Source organism: Centroberyx gerrardi, chromosome 4 (assembly GCF_048128805.1).
Source record: "Centroberyx gerrardi isolate f3 chromosome 4, fCenGer3.hap1.cur.20231027, whole genome shotgun sequence".
NCBI lineage: Eukaryota > Metazoa > Chordata > Actinopteri > Beryciformes > Berycidae > Centroberyx > Centroberyx gerrardi.
The window spans coordinates 15,675,893-15,687,709 of record NC_136000.1 but is presented as its reverse complement, the minus strand read 5'-3'; the positions used below and the strand labels follow the sequence as shown (position 1 = coordinate 15,687,709).

The window sequence follows — 11,817 nt, the reverse complement described above, 5'->3', positions numbered from 1 at the left end:
TAATTTGGTGCCGGTGAAAAATCACTGGACAGTCATTGTGTCAGAATAAATCAGTGCTGTATTCAGAGCTATTTTGCCAAGTAGCCTACATTTACATAATGTATCAGTGTTTTCTAGTGATCTGTTTAATCGATAGGTATACAGCCATCATACAGGAGCCACTGTAACCACACACAGTATCTGTCACGTTTACCGCATGCATATAGGCTACGGTGTGAGAAAGGAGCCGCTGACAGCCATAAAAAAAACAAAACGAGCCATGCATATAAACCACAACCACATTAGTGTCAATTAAAGATTCCACTGTTTCTTTTGGGCTATTTGAAACTCTAGTGTTAAACACAGATATTTGTGTCAAATCAAGGCTTAAAACCTTTTTCTTTTCCCCAGATTGTGTTCCCACAGCTTATTCCGCAGTTGAAGTTCCAGTGGAAAAACAGATGGAGAAAAAAGACAGAGAATAGGAGTCAGGAGCATTGCCAATCGCGTGCTCCCCGGATGCAATTGTGACAGCCTCAGACTCCTGTGTTCATTATGTTCCATCAGATGACGGATCAAACAGTGAATGGCAGCTGCGAGGGACCCACCTCACTCTGCAACAAGAGCACGAATGGAGACGCGCTCCAGCTGCCCACTTTCTCCACAGCAGCCAAAGTCAGAGTCATTATCACCTTCTCTCTCTGCGCGGTGTCGGCTGTATGCAACTTGATTGTGCTGTGGGCGGCCGGCAACGGTGGCAAGCGCAAGTCCCACGTCAGGATACTCATAATGAACCTCACGGTGGCAGACCTGTTGGTGACTTTCATTGTCATGCCCGTCGATGCCGTGTGGAACATCACGGTTCAGTGGCAAGCAGGAGACGTCGCCTGTAGGGTGCTGATGTTCATGAAACTGGTCGCGATGTACTCCTGCGCTTTTGTAACTGTAGTCATTAGCCTGGATAGACAGTCTGCTATCCTGAATCCTTTGGGCATCAGCGAGGCCAAAAGGAAAAGCAAAATCATGTTGACTGTGGCTTGGACGATGAGTGTGATCCTCTCTCTCCCTCAGGTAAGGATGACTTTTAAAGGTGTTCTCCCCCCTCTAATCCAATCTCTGGGTTTCAACATCAAAGGGACTTTCCACATCAGAGTACCTTATGGCCCTGCTGTACTCATATTACCACATAAAACATGGCTAAAGCTGTTGGCTGTGCAACTTTCACATCACTGTTTAGTGGCCTTTTATTAAAAGCCTAGGAATAAAACTTGTTCAGATATCTCTTAACCACCAGGTACAGTTTGGATATAGATGCCATTCAATTTATTCATTGTGTAAATATACATTAAGTAGCCTACAATATCAAAAGAGAGCAGCCTTAAACACCATGAGTGCGTTTTACGCCACAGAAACTAGTGCACCCAATTTTGATGAAAAGGGTTAATCCAATTAACTGTTAAGTCTGTTACAATGCACATGATAAAATGCCATTCCAGTTATCAAGGTAAAAAACCTTTTGTGTAATATGAAAAACCCATCACACTCACTGAATCTCAATTTTGGAGTTTGCGATGGAGTTTTTGGAAGCTTTCTTCCATTTGGCATAATGTCTTGGGTTTGAATTAATTTAAGTTTTATTCTAAGAACGAAAGGATTGCAAAACTTTTGATTTACAGTATTCCATTTCTAAACTTATTGAAAGTGTTTGTTAACTAAATATGGGACATAATGGTAGGTTTTTTAATGTGGCTACGGTCCAGAACAATCACAAGGCTGCGGTCTGTGTGGCCTTAAACAGCACATTATGTATGAAAAATTCAGAACAGTCCTTGACTGGGCCTTATGCTGAGTACAAATGAGGCAGCTGCTGTCAGTAATCAAATTGGATTTCTGAGTGGGTGCTGCATGCTGCCCTGGCCGGGTTCATTGACTCAATGGTCTTTCATATTAGACACACAGGGGGTGTACAAACTAACAGAAATGTGTACCAAGTACCTAATAAGGAGTAGAGCCACCCTTTGCCTTCAGAACAACTCCAGAATTGAAAGCATGCAGATCCTGAACTCTGTGTAGTTGGACTTTTCTTCAAGAGGGAAAGCTTCCAGGTCTTTGAGGAATGAAGAAGGTGGAAATCTACTTCGCACTCTGCACTCCAGAACTTCCCATAAAGATTCAATGATGTTTAGATTTGTCGATTGCAGAGGCCAAGGGAGACATTTGATTTCATCCTGGTGTTCATTAGACCACTCTTGAATGTGTTTAGCAGTGTGTTTTGAGGCATTATCGTCTTGGAGCAGCAAAATATGAGCTGTGACTTTCAAGATGCTATTGTTCTACTATTGGTCACATATAAAGAGCATATGTTTGATTTGATAGCTAAATACAGATAAATGTATTAAACAGTCCAGAGGGCTTGAAAGTTAACAGCTTTACAAAAACAGATTATCCAAATGTCTTGATAAAGATAAATAGCAAGTAGTAATGCTACTACTGTTTCTATTTTCTCACCTCAGAGGCTGCGAGGTTTTGGCTGAAATTCAACTTGTTTTTTAGCTTTGTAGTTTGAGCTTCTCCCTTGAGATTTACAGCACGGGGGTTCAATACACAGTTTAAATGATGCCACGTCTCTTCCTTCAACACATCATGATACTGATCTGAGCTTAAGGCCCTGCCACACCCATTTAAAAGTAATATTTAGTATTAAGAACATGCAAGTTATAAAAGTCGCTTGTATGAAAATGCAGTATTAATTCATACAACTGTATTGCCATTCTCATTTCTCACACTTTGTGTTCTGAAGGTGATACATTGCTTTAACCTCACAACTCAGTTTGCTGCCTGTTTATTATGGTACAGATTAAACCTATTTTTCTCATGAACTCCTGTTTTCCTATGTGGGCCTGGGAAAGGCAATGATGACATAAATGTTGACTCAACACTGAATTACTTTTTTTTTTCTTTTTTTTTAATCAAAACCCAATTAGACGCCAAATTAATATAAATGCTTCAGAGGAAACACTGAGAATATGCTTTCCATTGGGGCTTTCTTCATTTGATGGTAAGAATTGCAGTTACTGACGTTTTTGTACAATGACCTTTGCTTCAACAGAGGATTAAGTGAGTACACTACCCAGCATGAATGCAGCATTTTGTGAGGCTAGATGACACATATTTTCTTTTTGCAGTTTCTTCTTGTATTGATACAGCTGAATTGTTTCCAATGAAAATGAATAACTGTAGAACTTTTATTTATAACAACACGTACATCTATTAGACACCGTCCCTGTTCTTTCACCTCAAAATGGCAAGGACACATCCAGCTGACACATCCAACTACTGTACAACATGCAAATAGTCTTTTTTTCACAGTGCAGAAAGCACTGAAAGCCCCTGTATGTTTTTGCCAGTGAGTTCTGGGTCCCCACTTTGATTTTAACTCATTCTGATTGTATCCATCAAGCAGGGGTGTAAGAGGTTCACAAGGGGCCCGGGTGCAAGAATTGCTATGGGGCCCCCCATACCTTAGAACGCCCCCCGTATACCCCAACCTACCCACATCACAAAATGGACTGAATGCAATTCAGTTTCATGAATAATAAGTATTAATTGTACACTATTACACTTTATAGTGAATATAAAATTATTAATAAATTACATTTATTCAAGGAAATATTGCAATACAGGTTGATGATTGCAACTGTATGTTGATGCAATAACAAGAAGTTTGCAAGATAGTACAGACGCTTTACAAACTACACTCATCAGTAATTCACATCTGAATGCCAGGGGGCCCATTTTGTATTTACAGGGCCTGTGATGCTCCCCTGGGATTTATGCCCCTGCCATCAAGCAATTCATTATCCAGATTCATAATTATAATGAAAAAGGCTATTTGGACGTCTTCTCAGTTAGTAAGACGATATACATCCAAGTTTCAGAATAGTGCAAATCCTAATCCAATTTTCTGTCTAGCTACTTCCAGTATCCTGAGCTACTAAAACAGTATTCCTCTGCTGGATCATCATAAGACTTGATTGTCATGACTAATCCTGGTTTAAATTTTGTACTTTGTGATTCAGCAATTACGGCACACTCCAGTTTGCCGTAACATCCATAAATTATGACTGTCAATGTTATTTAGAGTCATAGCTAAGTATAACTATGCTTGTGTTTTCACACAGATGTTTATATTTCACAATGTGACCATCACAGTTCCTGAGAATTTTACCCAGTGCACGACTCATGGGAGTTTTGTCAAGCACTGGCAGGAGACGCTCTATAACATGTTCACCTTTGTGTGCCTCTTCCTGCTCCCTCTGGTCATCATGATCTTCTGTTACACGCGAATCCTCATTGAGATATCCAGCCGCATGGCTCGCAGCAACCGTAAGTCTCTTATTTTCTCTGCGTCATGCGGTCATAATACGTTTTTGCATGCCTCTGTGACAGTATTTAAGCGGATTGTGGTGATTGTTTATCTCTGTTCTAGTGCTGTCTAGAGAGGTGCATCTCCGCCGCTCCCACAACAACATTCCCAAAGCTCGGATGAGGACTCTGAAGATGAGCATCGTTATTGTGACATCATTCATCATCTGCTGGACCCCGTACTACCTGCTGGGTCTGTGGTATTGGCTGTTCCCTGAGAAAATGGAGGAGACCGTCTCCCATTCATTGACTCACATGCTGTTTATCTTTGGCCTCTTCAACGCCTGTCTAGACCCCATCACTTACGGCCTGTTCACCATTCATTTTCACCACGGTCTTAAGAGATGCTATCGAAGAACAAACATACGGACTGAGCTGGAAAACAACACGTCCCTCACAGGCTCTTTGAGGCACTCATCTTTCCATATGGCGCGTCTGTCCCCGCAGAGGCGGACCGTCTGCAGTAGCCGCAACGCAAACCTAGAAGAGAGACAGGAACCAGGGAGAAACTATCTTTCAGTTGGCAACACCAGCGCACAGGGTGACCCAAGGCAAATCAACCCAGTAAGCAGAATATAATGGTTTAGAGGAATCCAAGCAAAAAGCACCTCTGCCCTTATTCAGTGTGCTGCTCAGCCCAACAGTCTGTCTGTTGCTAGAGATGATTGACAGTCTAATGATTTACTTTGACATACTACGACCCGCGGAGAGCACCATGAGTGTTCTTCTGTCACAAGAATCTGTTTCTCTTTTTATTTCAATATATATTTTTACTTAATCTTATAAAACATACAAGATAGACACATCAGATACATGTACAGCACTAATCTAACCAATACACCCCCCCAAACACACACACACACACACCCACACACACACACACACACACTCACACACACACACACATCATGGTATCTTGTCTTCATTCCTCCCTGTGGTCAAGACAACATAAAACCATTAAAAAATACTGCTGTCTGTATCAGCAGATAAAGATGTCTACTGTCAAAGAAATATATTTGATAAGATGAAGTCTTTGTTGAAATTTGTTATTTGCTCAAGTGCTGTAAAATGTAATGATGTCTTTGGTAATGATGTCTTTGTTGGTTTTATTTTTTGCCAGAAGTGCTTCTGCCGTCCATTGTTTATTGATTCGAAATTGCTATGAGTTGTTTGAAAAAATATGATTTGTAATGCTTTATGTGCAATGTAAATGATTGTGATTTTGTTTTGTAGCAAATATGAATGCTATAACATGATCAGTACTGACCATGAAAGGCTTTGAACTAAAGTGCTATGGGATTATGTTTAGTGAATGTACCTTTTTCAGTAAATCATCCAGCACAGCCTTTTGGTGAAGTGTTATTGACTGCTGTGATTACACTGCCCAAGAGACACGATCTATACATTGTGTGTTGCAGAGAGATTGAACTGGAGCTAGACCTACTCTCATTGTCTCATTTGTGAAGTGAGCAAGTATTGTAGTATTTTGTGAATTGTATTGATTTTTTTTTTTTTGTGACAGAACACCTTGGAATTCACAAAGGATTTTTTTTCCAATTTTCTAATGCAATCCTGGTGAGTTAAAAAGAAACAAAATGTATGTTTGTTTTCCTGTCATGTGTTTGTGTTCTCAAAGAAACTTTGTGGTAACAGTATTTGTTTGCATGGTATTGTTTTTCTTCTGCAAGTTGTGTAAGATGTGTACAGTATATTTGCAATGTATTCATTTGTTGAATAAACATTCCTTTCATTTTTGTTATATTTGAGTGCTTTAGGTGATGCATAAACAAGTATCACTGTCCTAGCAAGCGGACGTCAAAATGGCAACCACAACTGCACATTTTTCATCAGATTAGAGATTGGAAAAGGCTTCACCAAACTAAGCCATTTCAGCCTTAATAGAGCATAATGAGAAAATTGTGATTTTAATGTTATGTGGCTAATGTGGTCTCATTTTTCACCACCAAACATTAATTTGTACAACAACCACAGCTTTGTTTGAAAATGTACAGTCAATTAGCAATTCTATAAAGTTTTGTGGCATTTACAGTATAAACTGTTGGATGAGTGGATGAAGGTTCCAGCTAGTATTTAAATGCTATGTGAACTTGAGAAAATATCCAGATAATTACATGTTATTCTAAATTGCACCTACTTTATTTGACAGGCTGTCCGCTGATGCTGTCACTGCTTTAACTGCTTTAGCAGGCAGACATTACCTTCTCTTTTAGACTTACAGCATACTTTAGTTTAAGCCGAACTGTGCGTTCACACTGCAAGCAACATGGTCAACAAGTTACTGCAAGTCCAATCATTTCCTTTAGAGCTGAACAATCGGGAAAACAGATGTGTGGATGGTCAACAACATTGTAGGCTGTGAAAAATTGGCCACGGCTGAACTTTTCATCATTGTCAACAGCCAATCAGATTTTCGTGCTTCCTTGTTTCCCTGCCCATCTGATTTCATTCCATGAACAATAGGTCCACCTGGCAAGTGCAAAATGGATGAGAAATTGATTACAGCCATTCAAAGCTTCCCAGTTCGCTACGACTTTTATTTGAACGACTACGGGAATAAACATCTCAAAAATCATGCTTGGAGAATGGTGGCATCCATTATTGGGGTCATCTAATTTTTTTTACACCATTAATTGTATGATTACTTTTGGTCTAAATATGGGGCATATTTTTAAAGTAGCATGCCAACTGTCAATAAAGTGATTTTGTAAATGCCTCTTCATTATCAGCAGCCTAGTACAGATTCACCTGGAATTGTTAAGGGAGAAAAGAGTTGAGCATTGACTCATATTGATAGAACAGCGTGGGTGGAGGTGAAAATTTTAATTACTGAATACCGACACCAGCTAAACCAAGTGACAATCTAGAAATACAAATACTGGTTGACTGCTTTCTTATTTAATATGGAAACATAGTTTTTCTTTCTGGAAAATGGAAATAGAAGCTATCTTACTAGACAAAGAAACGGGTCCTATTTGGTATTTCAAAGTTGCTCAATTTCATATTGCATTTTATTTTATACCTGTAAGCTTCAGGTTGGGTTACATATTAATCTCGGTAAGAGGTCAGAAATGCAGATATATTGCATTTCTCCTTTGAAAGGGTAGGTACATGCCACTGTACAAAACTCACCAGAAATGACTTTTTAAAAGAAGACTTCTTTGTGGAGAACATCATGCCCCCGGACCCCCCTAGCATTTCAGGGGAAATGCTCTTTTAAAGATTATTCTTATGGCAGTTCACAGTGAAAAGAGACAGAAAAGATGGGAGAGTGTATGTGGGAAGTGGTGTGACAAGCAAAAAAAAGGTTGCATGTCAATTGTGAACCCAAGACATTGCATTTACATGGTAGACATCTCATCCAGCTGAACCACAGGACAGGCCATAAATTGTCCTTTCAGAAAATGTTGCCCTTGCACCTGTGGGTGCAGGGGCAACATGGGTGGTGGGTGGTGGGTGGTGATATCAATGAATAAAACAACTATCGTCCAATTTCAAAACTCTCCTGTTTCAAATCTCAGAATCACTTGTTGATTCTCAATTATGTGTTTAGAAGTGAACAGTATCCTACAGCCACAGCAATAGCAGGGTAACAGCTGCAAGCCTTGTGAAGAATAATATTGTGAACCCCCTTGATAAAAAACAATATTGTGCCTTCTGCCCATCCACGAATTTTGCAAGAATATCACACTGAAATCAAATCACTTACAATGGGATATAATATACAACCATTGCCCTCCTTTGTTTAATTGGGGATTTGATCGGATTTAACATTCCTTGTAACTATCAAAAGCTCATTTCTTACTCCATGGCCACTGCCAAGACAGTGATTTTTATTAAAGTAATTATTAGGAATTTGAAAGATAAAAGTGCATGGGGGATTATATCAATTAAGCAACATTGGTCAGAATTTGTTGGAACATCTCTTTGTTGGAATGGAAGATATTTCATGTTCTTATTATTCATCGTTCAGTTCATCTCTAGTGCATTACTCAAACTCTATTATGCAAAGACTGCTTAGATAAAAAAACAATTCTGTAACATTTACTGCAGATAGTCCATCTTATCTGGATAATGTAGCAATACCAATATAGTATTACGATGATAGTGTCGTAACATTTCAATATACTGGATGTGAACCACTCCTGTTTTATTATGCATCTCATTATACACATGCACTGCCAAATTAACTTTTATTACTTCAAGGCAAAACCGATCAGTCTGCTGCAAGTGGAATATGACAACTTCACTTTGTTAAAATTGGTGGACCATAACTTTTAAGTGGTTCATTTTCTTTTTTACCTGGCTAGACTGAACAACAGAGCCTTGTAGATTTCTAATGAGTGCAAGTTTTATGAGTCTGTCATGAGGAGATCAGGGGCAGGTAATTAATCTCCTCCTCTATTGTACAGCCAAATTAAAAGCCGTCCTCACAAAATCTCTCTCTGCTCATTGCGCAAATGTCATTCTGAATCTCACCGTGAACAGGCCATGGCTGCTGAACCTGTAAACACTGGCAGAATGGCATTGACAGATACATGCTTACAGTAGATATTTGCAGTGAAATACTCATTAGTGACCTGGAGCAGATATGCTGTGTTGCATAAACATCAAATGACAAAGCCACTGATCTCGGTAAATCCCCATCACAGGGAGTCTTATTGCTGACTCTATTAAACCAAGACCTACAAAGAAATATCTCATTTATCATGGGGGCATTGCTACAGCATACAGAAATTCATCCTAGCTTGGCTGGTATACTGCTTTAAGACAAAAGTACAGGGACGATATTGAATAGTGGAATTCATTCTGTGTAGACTCAGTTCTGTGACAAAATGTTCCAGCTCATTATATCTAGTAGTAGCAGTGGCAATAGCAGTAGAATTGTATTACAGTAATGATAATGTTGTCGTTTCATTTTTGGCGAAACTTTTTATCATTTTACACAGTATGGGGCAGAGGCACCAGTGGTTTGTGCTACACTAAAAGGAGCAAGCGGGATCCAAAAAATGTCATTATGTTAATCTCAGCGCCTCATTGCAGCAGGTAGAACAAAACACCATCCAAACCTCTCTGTTGACGTGTTGAACCTGTTGTTGAAACCTGTATGGACCATGAAGAGGTGAATCAATGTCAAGACTCATAAATATTTTTGCCAAATTTTTCTTACTGCATTTGTAAGTCCATATAATGAGGGCTTTAAAACGGAAATAGAAATCTCAGAGTGAAGTGAGTGAGTGTGTGTGTGTGTGTGTGTGTGTGTGTGTGTGTGTATGTGTGTATGTGTGTTTATAGGGAACTTCTATGAGCCACACATACAGGTCCATGTTACAGTGATAGTTGTGTGTTCCAGTGTTCCAGTGACAACATGCGGATGGATGTCTTTCACCGCAAATTTACCAAAATTAAGGACAACATAATGCTACAACATGTTTATAATAACATTTTCAATGTCATGAATGAAAATGTAGAACAAATGAAGGTTCAAAGGTGAGTTTCAAATGTAAGAGAGTGTCCCATTTTACATGAATACAACTGTCCCACTTTCGCTAACACATTCAGCAAAATATGGACAGTGACAAAAACACAGATTTTGATTAAATGCAAAGAACAATGCACCTGCTCTACCCCAAACTCCAACCAACAAGGCAAGGCAAGGCAAGGCAAACTTTATTTTTTTCATACACAAGGCAAATCCAATGTGCTTCATATAAAACAGAAAAAATACTATATATAAAAATCCTCCTAAGCCAACTCGCTCAGGGCCACACACCACAACTATTTAAAATTACATTGAAAAAAAGAAAGATGGAAAGAAAGAAAGAAAGAAAGAAAGAAAGAAAGAAAGAAAGAAAGAAAGAACCTGAACAAATGTATAACAAATATATAACATCATGATGAAATAGCTTTGTAGGTTGGTATCAAACTTCTATTGCTTTAGTGGGATTTTCATTTGGTGGATCTTTGTGCAGAGGACTTACCATGTGCTTCCTCTAACCAGCCAGTACTTTAAAGTTTAGCCCTGCCCACAACTGTGACCTCAGACCAATCAAAATCAGTTTTGCATATCAATTACCCCTTGCAGCAACAATTTAAGACTAAGCTCACACTATCATAAAATACCCCAAATCATATTTGTCCCAATATGCCTGATGTTGCAAAATAGCTGACTTCACCCACATGTCAGTGACCCCAAATGGCAGCAAGAGGTAACAATTAGAATTTTGAAGACTTCAAAACCCAGAAATCATGTAACGTGATGTCAGTGAACTGCACACTCCTCTGACCAAAATTTCTCCTTCTTAGTTCACTGGTGGTGGTGGTGGAGGTGGTGACGAGGTTCAGCCATCGTTGGTGAGTCCAGCTTTCTCTTGAGGGAGCGCTCGCTTGCTGGTTTTGTATTTCACTCTTAATAAGTGTTTTATTTGTCACTCCCTGTGTGTAGAGAGGATTTCCAGCCAGTGAACAAACTTGACACCATTTTCATTTGGACAAATAGGGCAAATCTACAGCCTCTCAATTAGGTGGGATGGGATGCTGTTCTGTGTTGCAGCACCACTTTGTGATAAGACAGGTGTATTTTTATCTAAAAATTGTACCTAGTGTGGCTTTGAGGTTTAATTTTCAAAATAACACAACTTTTACTTCCTGTTATTAATTAGATATTAATAAATAAGACAAGATGAGATTTGTGATTTCCTCAAGTGCTGCACACCGTGATGAAGATTGATAGTGTGCAGGTGTAGAGGAGTGAAGTGTCTGTTGCTTGACTGATCTTATTTTGCCTGATGACCACGGCGCTGACAGAAAAACCACAAGGCCACTACAGTCTGGTAGAAAATACACAACTTCAAATGACTTGAGGCCACAAGAAAAGCTTGAGCTCCTCTCTCTTTAATAGCTTACCTTTGAAATTCAGCGATAGAAAAAACAGGGTTTGCTAAGGGTGTCTGGGACATCTCACATCATCATCATCACACACAAATTCAAGCGGGGATTTTGGAAAAGAAATATGTAACAAAAATCAATCCCACTCATCTGCACACTATTCAATCGCCATTTCTTGTTTAATTTGAATGATGCCGCATGCACTGATATCTGACAAAAGTAGAGTGAACACTGAATGTGAATAGCTTGAGTAATAACCTTTTTTGAAGATGTCCATTTAAAATTGTTAATAAATATTTCTTAATGTTAAAAGATCTGCCATTGAAGGCTGTGAAGAACATCCATTGCCCTTGTGCTGTTGTTCTGAGTTGGTGTTGAGTGTTGAGTAAGGAGTTGCTGCAGTTTTGGTGCTTTGCTATTTTGCTCTCGACAAGTAGCCTACACTGAAATGGAGAATTAATATGTCTGATGTGGCATGTCAGGAATTCATTAACATTCAGTAAACAA

The 11,817-nt window shown here is 39.2% G+C and overlaps 1 protein-coding gene across 1 annotated transcript; it reads left to right on the top strand.

Moving 5' to 3' along the window:
* The first annotated feature begins 534 nt into the window (after positions 1 to 534).
* On the top strand, positions 535 to 5,073 carry gnrhr4 (gonadotropin releasing hormone receptor 4). Its single transcript, XM_071921260.2, has 4 exons — positions 535 to 1,050; positions 4,161 to 4,365; positions 4,469 to 4,810; positions 5,024 to 5,073. Exons 1-4 carry the CDS (start codon positions 535 to 537, stop codon positions 5,071 to 5,073), a joined length of 1,113 nt encoding a protein of 370 aa, XP_071777361.2.
* Positions 5,074 to 11,817: the final 6,744 nt, after the last annotated feature.

Excerpts from the sequence above, each read along its gene's own strand:
- gnrhr4 (XM_071921260.2), top strand. The coding sequence starts at position 535 with ATGTTCCATCAGATGACGGATCAAACAGTGAATGGCAGCTGCGAGGGA. Across the intron at positions 1,051-4,160 it reads TGATCCTCTCTCTCCCTCAG|ATGTTTATATTTCACAATGT; the intron begins GTAAGGATGACT and ends GTTTTCACACAG. Across the intron at positions 4,811-5,023 it reads CACGTCCCTCACAGGCTCTT|TTCAGTGTGCTGCTCAGCCC; the intron begins TGAGGCACTCAT and ends CCTCTGCCCTTA.